This window comes from Aphelocoma coerulescens, chromosome 18 (assembly GCF_041296385.1).
Source record: "Aphelocoma coerulescens isolate FSJ_1873_10779 chromosome 18, UR_Acoe_1.0, whole genome shotgun sequence".
NCBI classification, from domain to species: domain Eukaryota; kingdom Metazoa; phylum Chordata; class Aves; order Passeriformes; family Corvidae; genus Aphelocoma; species Aphelocoma coerulescens.
The window spans coordinates 11965112-11977493 of record NC_091031.1 but is presented as its reverse complement, the minus strand read 5'-3'; the positions used below and the strand labels follow the sequence as shown (position 1 = coordinate 11977493).

General features: G+C 60.9%; 1 protein-coding gene across 1 annotated transcript; it reads right to left on the bottom strand.

The window, feature by feature from the left end:
• Positions 1 to 360: 360 nt before the first annotated feature.
• Positions 361 to 5115, bottom strand: LOC138120339 (cytochrome P450 2C5-like). The gene is made up of 9 exons (XM_069032918.1): positions 4936 to 5115; positions 4293 to 4455; positions 3815 to 3964; positions 3036 to 3196; positions 2711 to 2887; positions 2470 to 2611; positions 1876 to 2063; positions 1031 to 1172; positions 361 to 880 (listed from the first exon to the last, which is right to left on the bottom strand). Exons 1-9 carry the CDS (start codon positions 5113 to 5115, stop codon positions 687 to 689), a joined length of 1497 nt encoding a protein of 498 aa, XP_068889019.1. The 3' UTR covers positions 361 to 686.
• Between the last annotated feature and the right edge of the window lie 7267 nt (positions 5116 to 12382).

The window sequence follows — 12382 nt, the reverse complement described above, 5'->3', positions numbered from 1 at the left end:
CTCCTCAGCCCTTTCCTTGGGAACCTGTGCTCCTTTTCCAGCTGAATCATTCAGCTACTGCTGGGGCTCAGGTGGCTCTGCCTGCCTGGGAGCCCTCCCCAGGCTCAGAGCCCTGGGATCAGTGTTTGCAAACAAGCAAGGAACTCCTGAGGCGTGTAAGAGTCATTTGAAGATTAAAGACACAGGGGAAAATCAGCTAAAACAAGCCGGGTGATTTCCTGGCTCAGGCTGTTCTGGGAAAGACACCTGGAGCTGAAATCCTGTGTCTGAGAGGTTTGCACTGGGAAGAACTGGATGCAAGAGGCACCACGAGTGACCTTATGAACACCAGCATCCCATTCTGATGGTTATTTTATTGCAGAGCTCTCTGAATCTGTCACCAAACGGAGGGAGCCCCTGCCCAGCCCAGGAGCCCCAGGCAGCCCTGCCATGAGGAGCTCAAACGGCACGGGTGGGGATGGGGGAGGAAAAGCAGTGCTGCCTTCCTCGTTTTCCTGGGATGTGGAGGGAAGGGTTGGGAGCAGGTTGCTCATGGAGCTGGTGGCAGAGGCGCCTGACAGTTCTCAGAGGAGAAGCTCCAAGCTCAAAGTGTGGTGGCTGTGGCTGTGCCCTCATGGCCACAGGGCTCGCTCTGGGGTCGGGGTGGAGGCACCTGGAGGAGCCTTTCCTTGTCCCGCTCTCGCTGCTTAGGAGGACTCTGAGCGTGGAATAGCGAAGAACTTGCCCGGGATCGCCCTCGTCTCTATCTCGAGCCATAGGGAGAACAAATCCATCTCCTTGTGCTCTATGGCCAGATGGAAGGTGAAGCTCTGCAGCAGCGTGGTGAGGAAAAGGAAGAGCTCGATGCGGGCCAGAGCCTCCCCTGGGCACATCCGCTTCCCTGGGCACAGAGAGAGGGGGTGACTCCCACGGGGAACGAAGGGACAGGAGCGTGAGCAGACAGCCCGTGGTGAGGGTGGCTCTGTGGTGCCACTGGGTGTTTGAGCTGGCACTCCTGGACACGGAGCTGGCAGGGTGGGGCAGCACTGACCTGCTGAGAATGCCATGAAGGCTTCGCGCTTCCTGAACTTGCCCTTCTCATCCAAGAAGTGTCCTGGGTCCACTTTTTTGGGGTTCTCCCACTGGGTTGCATCCGAATGCACAGAGGAAAATACCGGAATAACAGGAGTGCTCTGTGGGAGAGGGGTGGGGCAGGGACGTGAAGGGGGACATCAGTACCACACTGTGGGCTCTGCCGGGTGGGCTTAGTCAGGGGGGAGCATCCGGGGGGCACGGGGGAGCTGGGTGTGCACCCCAATGGCCAGCCAGGTTCCATGGGGAGGCAGCCTGGAATGATGGCTCTGTGCCACAGGGACAACTAACGTGGGGCTCTACTGTCCCCCTGGTCCTGCCAGTCTCTGTGCGGCTCATGAGACACAAATTACTGAGTGATTCCCATGGATTTCTGTTCAAACCCCTCTCACTGCCCCAAATCCAAAGGCAGGAGGTGTTCCCTCGGCGTGGGCTTTGCACACAATGCTCGTGGTCACACCAGGAGGGGTGGCTGTCCCCAGATCTGCCGAGGGGTGGAGGGGGCTGGCCTGGCCCTACACCAGGGTGGGCTCCTGCTCCGGCCCCACAGCCCTGCACAGCTCCGTGGTGGGAAGAGCTGTTTTTTTCCAGGATGGGCAAGAAAGGAACACGAGGGTGAGGGCAGGATGGGCAGTGACATTCACCTGCCCCTGCTTCCCTCTGCAAGGTCACTGCCACCGAGGATTGGGAAAGACGTGGGGCCTTCAGATGTGTACAAACAGTGCAGGGACAAAGGCAAATCTCACTCAAGCCCTGCTGCCACCTCTCCCTTGGGGGCAGAGGCTCTGGGGCCACCCTGTGTACCTTGGGGATGGTGTAGCCCCTGAACAGGACATCCTGCGTCGTCATGCGTGGGAAGTTCTCGATGCGGGTCTTGTGGAAGCGCTGCAGCTCGTGGATCACGGCGTTGGTGTAGGGCATCCGCAGCTTGTCCTCTGTGCTGGGGGCACGGCCGGTGCCCACCACGGCATCGATCTCCTCCTGGACCTTGGCTGGGGACAGCAGGGGGGGCTGGGTGCCAACTGTGCAACCTCCCCAAAGTTTCTTCCTGGCCTCCATGGGTGCTCATCCTAAACACGGGGATGGGCTGGGGGGGAGCAACCTGGCCTAATCCCTTGCAGAGCCCCGAAACAGTCTCTGTCCTCATCCCTCCCTGGATCAGGCAAGCTCAGAGCATCTCCCAGCGGCCAGTGCAGGACCATCTGCACGGGCAGGGATGGAGCACAGGGAGAAGCACCCGGATCCCCCTGACCTGTGGGAACCTGTGTCTAACGGCTCCCAGCTTTGGGTGACTCCACAGGGTGATTTTGGTCTGCCCCCAAACAGGCCCCTCCAGGGCTGGGACTCCCTGCCCCGCAACCTCCTCAGGCACAGAGCAGCTGTGTTTTGCTGCCATACCTTGAATGTGGGGGTGCTTGGCCAGCATCAGCAGGAAGAACACCAGGGTGTTGCTGGTTGTCACCGTCCCGGCGCCAAAGAGGTTGAACACTGACATGATCAGGTCTTCATGGCTGTACATGTTCTCTGGGCTGCCCTTCTCCTGCAAGGATGGGGTGGTGGGGAGGGATTCAGCGTTGTCTGGGTGACATTCCAGGCTGCAGCCAGGCTGGAGGGCAGCCCCCCCTCACAGCCCCGCTACCTTCTCTGCTTTCATCAGGAAACAGTCGATGTAGTCCCGGGGGCAGCTGGAGTCCAGGGTCAGCTGGTGGAACTGCACCTTCTCTCGGATGTGGTCCTTCAGCTTCTGGCAGTCGGCCAGGACCTTCTTGTGAGGCCCCGGGAGGTGGTGCATGATGCTGGGAAAGGCGTTGTACACCTGGGAAGGGAGGGGCACAGCAGGGCTCAGGGTCCTGACAGAGCCTCCCAGCCCTGCCCTCACAGCTGCGCTGTCCCATCAAAGCCAGGGAGCATCCTCAGCCCCCGAGGGCAGCAGACAGAGGGTGCTGAGCACACCAGGCTCCCACCTTGGCCACGGGGGACAGGAAGAAGCTGATGTAGTTCCCGATGGCGTTGAGCAGCTCCCGGAAAGCCACGTCAGTGTAGCTGTAGCGGTTTCCGAAGACCACAGAGCAGATCACGTTGGAAACTGCGTATCTGAACGTGGTCATGGGCTCAAAGGCATTGCCTGCAGCCACACGAGGTGAGAAAACATCAAAAAGTCACCAGTTATTTCTCTGCTTCAAGACAGAAAACAGCCTTTCCTCCTGCTCTGAGCCCTTGACTTTGAGCCCTGGCTGATCTGTGGGCCTGACAGCCACAGCAAAGAGCCCTCCTGAGCTGTGGGCCTCCTCCATCCTCCTCCCTGCTCCTAAACCCCTCCCAGAGCTTGGGCTGAGGGAAGCAGAGGCAGCTGGAGGAAGCCCCAGAAGATGTGTTGGCACTGGCAGGAGCTGGGTTTGGTTGGAGAGGAGGACATCTCCCTGATAACCCCGAGTCACCAGGGCAAAGTCCTTGCTGTGCTTTCCCAGGCCCGTGCAGTTCAGTTCCCTTTTCCTGGTCCTTTGGCAGGGAATGTTCCTTGCTTGTGGCACCAGTTCAGAGCAGGATCTCCCTCCCAGCCCTTCAGCCGTGGCTGTAGAACATCCCTGCAGCTCCTGGGTGGGATGGGGCTGGATCTCAGACCTGCCCTGCAAGGATCACCCACACCAAGCCCTGCTAACAGCTCTGGGGTCACACGTGTCCTCTGGGGCCCTCGTGTATCCTCTGCCTGCCACAGGGCCACCAAGGACAGGACCTACGTCACCTTTGAGCTTTGCCAGCACTTCCACCAGGTGCTGAGCCTCCTGCTGCACCTTCTGGGACATGGAGCTCTTCCCCATCCCGAAGTCCCGCAGGGTGCTGAGAGTGAACCTCCGCAGCTCCCGCCACTTCTTCTCATTGTTGGACACAAATCCTGGAGGGACACGGTGGAGATCAGCCCCTGCCCACCCTGCTGCTCCCAGGAATGGGGACCCTGCTCGGAGCCAGGCTGAGGAGCAACAGGGCAATAAGCCAGGGAAGGATGCACGTGAGCACAATGTCCATGGAAGATGAGGATCTCTACAGCAACTCAGAGCAAAGCTGGAGCTGCCTAACTGGAATGAATACCGTCCTTGGACAAGGGGCTTAGCAGTTGAGAGATCTTGAAGAGTGGGAAGGGGGCATGTGAGGTCTTGGCTGCCGAGCCCTTCCCTTGACTCAGGAGTGGCCATCTGCTCGCCCAGAGAGATCCAGGCACTCACCGTAGTCTTTGGAGAGCTGCATCAGGAGTGGGATCTCAGGTCTGCCCCCAAACTCCTCGGAGTGTCCCACCAGGGCGTCCTTCACCGCCTCGTACCCACAGAGCACCACCACCGGCTTCAGCCCCAGCCACACGGTGAAGATGGGGCCGTAGGTGCTGCTGAGCTGGGGGGGACGGGGAGCTCTGTGAGCCGGGGTCCCACACCAGTCCCTTTGTTTCGTTTCAAACTGGGACTCGAGCCACAGCACTGGTGGATGCCCAGCAAGGAGGGGAAGTGCCTCCCTCAAAGCTGCAACTTCACCCCACTCCCAGCCCTGTCCCTGTCCCTGGGGGTTTTATCCCAGTGCCACTTTGGGGGGTTCAATGCATCATCTCTGGGAAGCAGCTCTGGACAGCCCTCGAGGGGTTATTGACACGTGAGTCCCCTACAGGAGGAGAAAGGCTTCAATAACAGGGTTGATTCTGCTCCCAGTAGGAAGGATTTAGGCAATTGTGGTAGAGCAAGAGATGACGGAGGGAAGAAGAGAAAAGAAAGGTAGGAAAAGAGTCAGCGTGGGATTCCCCTTTTATTTTGGCACAGGACATTCCCGTTGTCTGTCCAGCTGGGGCTGGGAATGGGTCCAGTACTGCCACGTGTCCCTTACCTTCTCGTAGTGCCTGTAGAGGGGCAGGACATCCTTCTGATACAGGTTGCCCAGGATGGGCCACGGGGCTGGGCCAGGAGGCAGCCGGCTCCTCTTCCTGTCACTCCTCCAGACCAGGAACCACAGGACGGAGAGGAGGAGGAGGAGAGTGACGAGCAGCCCGGCCGATCCTGCATCCATCCTCACTGCGCTGCCAAGCAGAGAAAGAATGAGGAAATTCCAGGGAGGAAACTGAGCAGAGAGCAGAGCAGAGCCCAAACCTGCTGTGTCTGCCCTTCCCTGCCCGGTGCAGGCACAGCCCTTCCGAGCACGAGGGCTCCGGGCTGGCGGGGGACACAGGCGCTGGTTGGTCCCGGCCGGGTGCGCTCCTGTCCCCGCTGTGTCGCGACAGAGGCCTCGGGGCCGCCCGGGCACCGGGAGCTCTGCGAGACCCCGCGGGAGCGCTGGGGGAGATGGTGACTGTCCCCTCCCGCGCTGCTCAGTCACCTTTGCTCGGTGCTCCCTTCTGGTGGCACACAGAGGAAGAAGCTGTCACTGTCACTGTCGCTGTCACTGTCGCTGTCACCGTCCTGGCCAAGCTTTTCATGTCCCTCCTCTCACTGCCCTGCTGGTCATCACCTTGCTCTCCGGAGCAGTGACCCAGGAGGGGGTGTTCTGGTAAACAGAGATAGCTCGGAAGGGGGGCACTGCGTCTGGCAACATGCCTGCGGGGTGACAATGTTCCATCAAACTCCCTTCTGATGGAAAATGGATCAGAAAATGGAAAAAGCACTTTTTTTGGAAAGATTTTGGGGCTCCTCTTGGGCTTTGGAGGAACATCAGCCCGAGGTGCTGTGGTTGTTTCAGGTGTGGGTTAACTCCTCCCTGGGCTCCTCCAATGTGCGTCTTACTCTGGGCACCCACACGTCTGGCTGCACACGAGCACATCTGGCATGGGCACAGCCACAACACCTCTGGTTGAGAGCACTCACAGCTCAGGTTCAGGCACAGGCCAGTTCCCAGGAAAGGATGGAATTCCTCCTGGAGGAGAAGAGGGAGGAGGTTTGGGTCCATGCTGGTCCCTGCAGAGGAAGGAGCCCCTCAGCAGAGGGAATTCGGTGGTGCTGGCAGAGGGGAGCCTGCGCTGCACCACTCCCCTGGAGCAGAGAATCTCCTGGAGCGGCCAGGGGATGAGGTTCCCCCAGGCTTTGGGGAGCCCACCCAGGCTCCCTGCCCTCCTCCTCACACCCTTCCCATCCAAGCCATTTTTCCAGATGATTTCCAGATCGCACCTTGGGCATGGAGCAAAGCCACGCCCATGGGCTCCCCTGATCCCTTGCTTGGCTTCAGCTCAGCTCAGGGGCGACACTGACACTAAGGCAATTAATGTTATCCTAATGCCACTTTCCCATGGGCATCCTGAACCCTCCAAGGTGCTCTGCTCCCCCAGGGCCTCAGTCTGTGGAATGGAGGACGTGTGAACACCTCTGCAGCACATTCCAGTCTGTCCCCTCTCCCCTCTGCCAGCCCAGGCTGAGGCAGCCCCAGCAGCCACTCACCGTGAGGCCCAGAGCAGTTAATGACTGAGCTGGGAATATTTTTGGTTGCTCTCAATAATGCAGCAGCACTGGCTGAGCAGAGCCTGGCTGTAATTACAGGGCCACTCTCATTTGTCATCACTGTCACCCCGCTCGCGGTGAGGGAGCGCCATGGCAGCACGATGCCAACACCCCTGTCACAGCCCTGGTGTTGTTTCTGGGGTTTACTCTGGGGTGCCTCCAGAAAATCCAGTTGTGTGCACTGTTAACCAACCCCTGGGATGAGGCACAGGCACAGTGTGATTTGTCCCTGCAATAAAGTGTGGTTTGCGTGGTCCCAGGGCTTTCTCCTGGTGGGACACAGGCAAAGCAGTGGCCAACAGGGCATCCTTGGTGGCCAGTGAGGAGCCAGAAGCCAGCAGGGGATAAACAGTGGCCACCTCAGGGCGAACAGAGACCAGTGTGACATCAAGAGTGCCATGGTGGCAGAGCGCTGGAGCCGTGCTGGGTGCTGGCTGGAGATGGACCCCACAGGAGTGTTGTGGTCCCAGCCCTGGTGGCAGCCCTGGCAGTGTGGGCACCGAGCAGGCTCCGGGCTCTGGTACCTGCAGGTCCAACACTGCACCCTCGGGGGGCTCAGCACAGCAGCACTGGGCCCTTCCTTCATCCATCTCCACGTCCCAGCTAAACCAAGCCCACAGCCTGGCCAGGCTTTCCAAGGCCTGCTCATCCCACGAGCAACACAAGGCTTTCCCCAGTGCCAGCATATTTCTCCTGGTTCATGAAACATCTCAGAGGTCTCTGGGTGCATCCTGCTGTGCGTGTGAGAGGCAGCCAGGTGGTTCTGTGTCTGCTCTGCCCAAGCAGGAAGACGTAATTCAAGAGGAAGGTGAAGCAATCCTCACTTTGCCTCAATAAATGTCATCAAACACCCGCTTTTGGTGCACTCTGGTTTTAATTGTAATGGAGCAGCAGCAGCAGGTGATCTGTACAGGGATGGCAAAGCGGAGCAGAGCACAATCCCAGCATTGGGAACAGCCGTGGGAAGGGCAGTGGTTAATCAGGGACTGCCAGCCTTCATTTGGATCCTTCCGTGGCTGGAAAATGTGAGCCAGACGCTCTGCCCATTAATCAGAGTGCACAGAAGGCAGAGGAAGGCCGGCTCTGGCTGCAGTGCCTGCAGCATCCATCCCGCTCCCGAGCCATGCACATCCGGGGCAGGATGCCCCAAGGTCGCTGGGCCCCGGTGTGAGGACAGCCGGATCCCAGAGATCCGATAACACTTGGGAATGCGCCAGTGGAGCGGGTCCTGCTCCGCAGGCACAGCCCTGCTGCCTCTCTGTGTACCAGAGACGGGGAACCAGGGCGATGGAAATCCAGCAGCAGCACAGGGAATCATCAGCGCCGCATCTGGGGTGACAAATGATGATGAGCTGGTGAAACTTTCCAATGGCATTTTAATTTCCAATCCCCCTCTGCTTTCCCTGCTGCCCATCCGAGGGGTGTTGAGTGTGAGGAGTGAGGGGCGGCTCTGGCGGTTTGCAGCTACACCAGGCACTGCCCATAGAGCCTGCAGTAATTAATTGCTTAATTACCCAGCATTCATTCATTTACCCATCCTGTAATTCCCTGGAGAGCAAGGCTGGCTGCAGCAGGGGTTTTGTGGTGGGTCTGGATTATGGGTGCAATTCCATCGGTCCAGGAAAGGAGCCTGCAGCTCTCCCTCAACCCTCCCTCCTCACAGGACCGGGGTCTTGCTCCCACTTCTCCATAAATGTGGCTCTGTTCCTAAGCAATGTCGGGAGAGGGCGAATCTTGCACTGTGCTCATGGAGAGTGAGTCGAGCCTTGCCATGCTCCCTTTTCCCTGGTGCTGAGGTGGATCCCAGCAGGACGTCAGGGAGCTATGGGGAAAATCATCCAAAGGATGTGAAACACATGGGATTTTTTAGAACAGCTGCACTGCCCTGAAACCTTCCTGTCCTGCGGTTCCCCTTCCTGCAGTAATTACGGAGAGGAGAAAAAATCCCTCCCTTCTCTGCTGCCTTGCAAACACCCCACGTCCTTACCCGGGACACGGCGCTCCTCTGCTCCCCGTTTGTGTATCTATCACATCAATAAACCTCATTGAAATGTGTTCGTTCCAGCGAGAGGAGAAAGCAGCACTCGGCACAGTGGAGGGTGGTGCTCACAGCCTCCCGAGCAGCTCCGGGACAGAGGCGCCCGGCCCGTGCCAGGCTGGTGACCTGGCACTGGCACCGTGTCCCTGCCCATGGCACACGTTCCCCGGGGATCGGGAGTTCCTCCGCTGGAGAACTTCCAGCTGGAAGCGCAAACACCTTCCTCTGCATTTCTGTAATTGGTGCCAGCTCTGGGATTTGGACTTGGAGCCCCCGAAAAGCAGAGCGGGACTCGGTGTGCCTCGCGCGTCCCTACAACCGACCCTTAGGGCTTTGCGCCGGGGACAAGAGGCTCTGGCCGCCCCTGCCCCTCCTCCACATCGCCAGGTCCCCTCTCCCGGAGGATTTAACGCCTGGGCTCTGTGCGGCAGGGAAGGATCCCAGCGGAGCGGGAGCGGGAGGGAGCCGGACCCTCCGCGGGAGCCGCGGGCACAGCCCCGGCAGCAGCGTCAGCCCTGTCCCGGCCAAAAGGGGCAGCTCCGGTGCCATATGTCACCCGCTGGCACGGGCACCGCCGGGCCAGGTGACAGATGGCAGGTGGAGCAGGGCTGCTCGTGCCGGCGGCACAGCCCCGTGGCAGGCACAGGGCCAATTCCAGTCGTGAGAGGGGAGCAGAGGGAGCTGCAGGCCCCGGGCAGCGAGCCCTGCTGCCCAGGAATTCGCTCCTGGTCGATGCCCCAAGGGTTATTTACATTGCACAGGGACTGACGCACCGAGTGCGGAGCCTGGTGCCTCCTGGGGCTTGGGAATGGGGGATGGGATGGGATGGGATGGGATGGGATGGGATGGGATGGGATGGGATGGGATGGGATGGGATGGGATGAAATGGGATGGAATCCTGCAGAGGTTGAAGGCTCGTGCTCCAGCACAGCTCAGCCAGGACAGAGCAGGGCTTTGGTGGAGGTCGCTTGACCCCACCAGCCCAGGGATAAGGGGTGGCACCAGCTCCCGCCTGCCCCCGCTGCTCCCTCCTCCCTTTCCCGGTGTTTTCCTGCTGCAGGGATTGCACAGACGCTGCTTCCAACCCGCCCTTCATTATCTCTGCCTCCTGGAACAGCAAACAGGGAAATGTGATTAAAGCCCTCTCGCAGGGAACTTATCAGCCTGTGGGAAGGCCAGGAGCTCCCTTCTCCCGGGAGAGCACCCCCGATGCTCCCGGGTTGTCAGCAGCACAGCAGGGCTGTGGCTCCTGCTGCCTTCACCCTACGGTGCCCATCACAGCCCGAGGAGAGGCAGGGTGGACGTGACATCGGCTGGTGGAGTGTCTGGGGAGCAGGCGGGGGCAGGAGGGCGGGATGGGGTCAGGAGGAGCCTGTGCTGCACCCGCGGGTGGGGCCGGCGGGGCCAGCGCCGGGCTCCCGTCAGCGCCGCTCTGTCGGTATTTTGCACTGAAATGGGCTGCTCTGACGGTCATTGGCTTTGACCTGTCTGGGCCGACGCCAGCAGATCTTGGAGGTTCAACGGCCCCGAGACGCTGGGGGTGGACGGGCGGGACAGCCCTGTCACCGTGTGAAGGAGGGAGGATTAGAGCCAGCGGCGGCGGGCGCTCAGAGTGACCTTATTGGCACCACTGCGCTGGTGAAGGCGAAGAGAATCCACCCTGACAGGGTGTTTGGAGCTGCCTCTGGGCCAGGAGGAGCTGGGCACCGTTACTGTGTCCTACAGGGGTTTTCTCGGTGTTGTCCATGAGTGTCACCCTTCCTGTGCCGGTGGAAGGAGCCTTTTGCTGGCACCATCTCAAAGATCGCATGGTGGGAGCTCAGCTCTGTGCCGTGAAGCTCCCTGTCTCTCTTCAAAGGAGCCAAAATTCCCTACCTCCACCCCCAGACACCACATAAAATACCTGCTTTTTCCATCCTGCAGTAATGGTGCAATTTAGAATGGAAAAACGGGGAGAGGAAGTGCTGAGCCTGCACCAGCTGATGCCAGGGGAGATGCCAGGAGCTGCCTGGCTGTAAAACATCCCCAGATCCTGAGAGAGGCTGTGGGCTGTGGTGCAGCAGCATCACAGGGAGGAAAGGGCCCCCTGGGCGCTGTCCCAGGGAAAGACCCCACACTGGGCATCAGCAGAGGCTTTGGGCTCCTGCAGCAGGAGCCCCGATCCCTCACCCCCATCCCGCTGGATTGAGCTGAGCGGAGCTGGAGCTGCTGCTGGGATTGCTCCTGGTGTGTCCCAGCCGAGCCAGGGAACTCAGCCCCCTTCCCCTCTGTCAGAGAGCCCGTGGTACCCGATCCCAGCCCCCTGCGGCAGCGGCTGAATTCAGTGGCAGAGGCTCTGGAGTCCCCTGGCTGATGATCCCAGCGTCCCCAGCCCAGACAGCCCCCAGCAGCCAAGGTCCCCCCACCAGCCCAACGTGAGCCCCGAAACAGGGATGTTCCCCCTCAGTCCTTGCCCTCTCACACTGGGGAGCATCATCCCGGAGCTGGCAGAGCAAGGCTCTTTCAGGGCTTGTTTGGACTGACTGGAATAGCAGCAGCAACATCCCATCGTCTTTTTTAGGGGGGATGATGGACAACCCATGGGAACTACTGGCTACTGGAAAATCCCCTTAGTCGCTCCTAAAAGAGGCTGTAAAATCCCGGGGCACCTTTCCAGTCCATTTTTCAGATGGGAAGACAGGACAAGGGCTGCGGGGCTGCAGAGGAGCAGAAGCTTTGCGGGATCCGACAGCGGGCGCGGCTCTCCTGAGCCGCTCTGGCGGGGTGAAACACGGACAGGTGGAGGAGGGCTGGGAGCCGCGGGATGTCCGGTCAGAGCTCCCAGTCCAGGGCGGGGAAAGCCCTGGTGCTTCTCCTGCCCGTGGCAAACAGTGGCCACCCACAGCCCTGCCCGTGTGGGACCGCGTCCCCGAGGGTCGGGTCCAGATCCAGGACAGGGAAACCGGGATGGGGAAGACGCAGCTGCCCTCAGGGAGCGTCACGGGGGCGTTCCCTAAGCAGGTCTCACATCCTCAGGAGGATCAGTAGATTCTGTTTATTCCACACCAAGAAGCTCCAGAGCAATTAAATCAGTCGAGTGCCCTTCAAACCCGAGCGGGGAGAGCTGCCCTTTGGGGGCTCAGCGCCCTGGGCAGGGGAGCAACATCCCCCCAGCTCCTCCCCGGGCTCTGCAGAGCTTGGGGGGCACAGAGCAGCCGGGCAGAGGGGTCCCCCAGCTGGGACAGGCTCCTGCTGTCCTGCCCAGGGCTGCAGCAGGGTCCTGGTCCGGCTCACCCCGGCTCCGCCCGGGCTGTTCGAAGTGCCCCGGTCCCGAGAGTCCCGAATCCCAGGCGCCGGGACGGCGGCGATGGGGGTGCCGGGGTGGGAGCCGGGGGCTGGCAGGGAGCGGGGCTGGGGCCGTTGGAGTTCTGGGGAGGTGCCAAAGGATGCCAGGAGATCCTGGGGGAGCTGGGGCCATGCCACGGGGCGCCGAGGTGATGTCGGGGGGATGCCAGGGATGCTGGAGCGGTGCTGAGGCCGTGTCACGGGACCCGAGGGGATGCCAGGTGACGCCGGGCGTGCCAGAGGGATGCCGGGGGGACGCCAGGTGATGCCGAGGCCATGTCCAGGGACGCCGAGGGATGCCGGGGGGATGCCGGGGCCACGCCCAGGGATGCCGGGGGGAAGTCAGGGGATGCCGGGGGGGATGTCCGGCTCCAGGCTCCCTCCATGACCCCTCCCCGGCTCGGAGAGCCCGCCGGGGCGGGCGGCCCCGGACTACATTTCCCATGGCCGCCGCGGCCGGGGGCGGTGCGGGGCGGCGCGGGGGGCG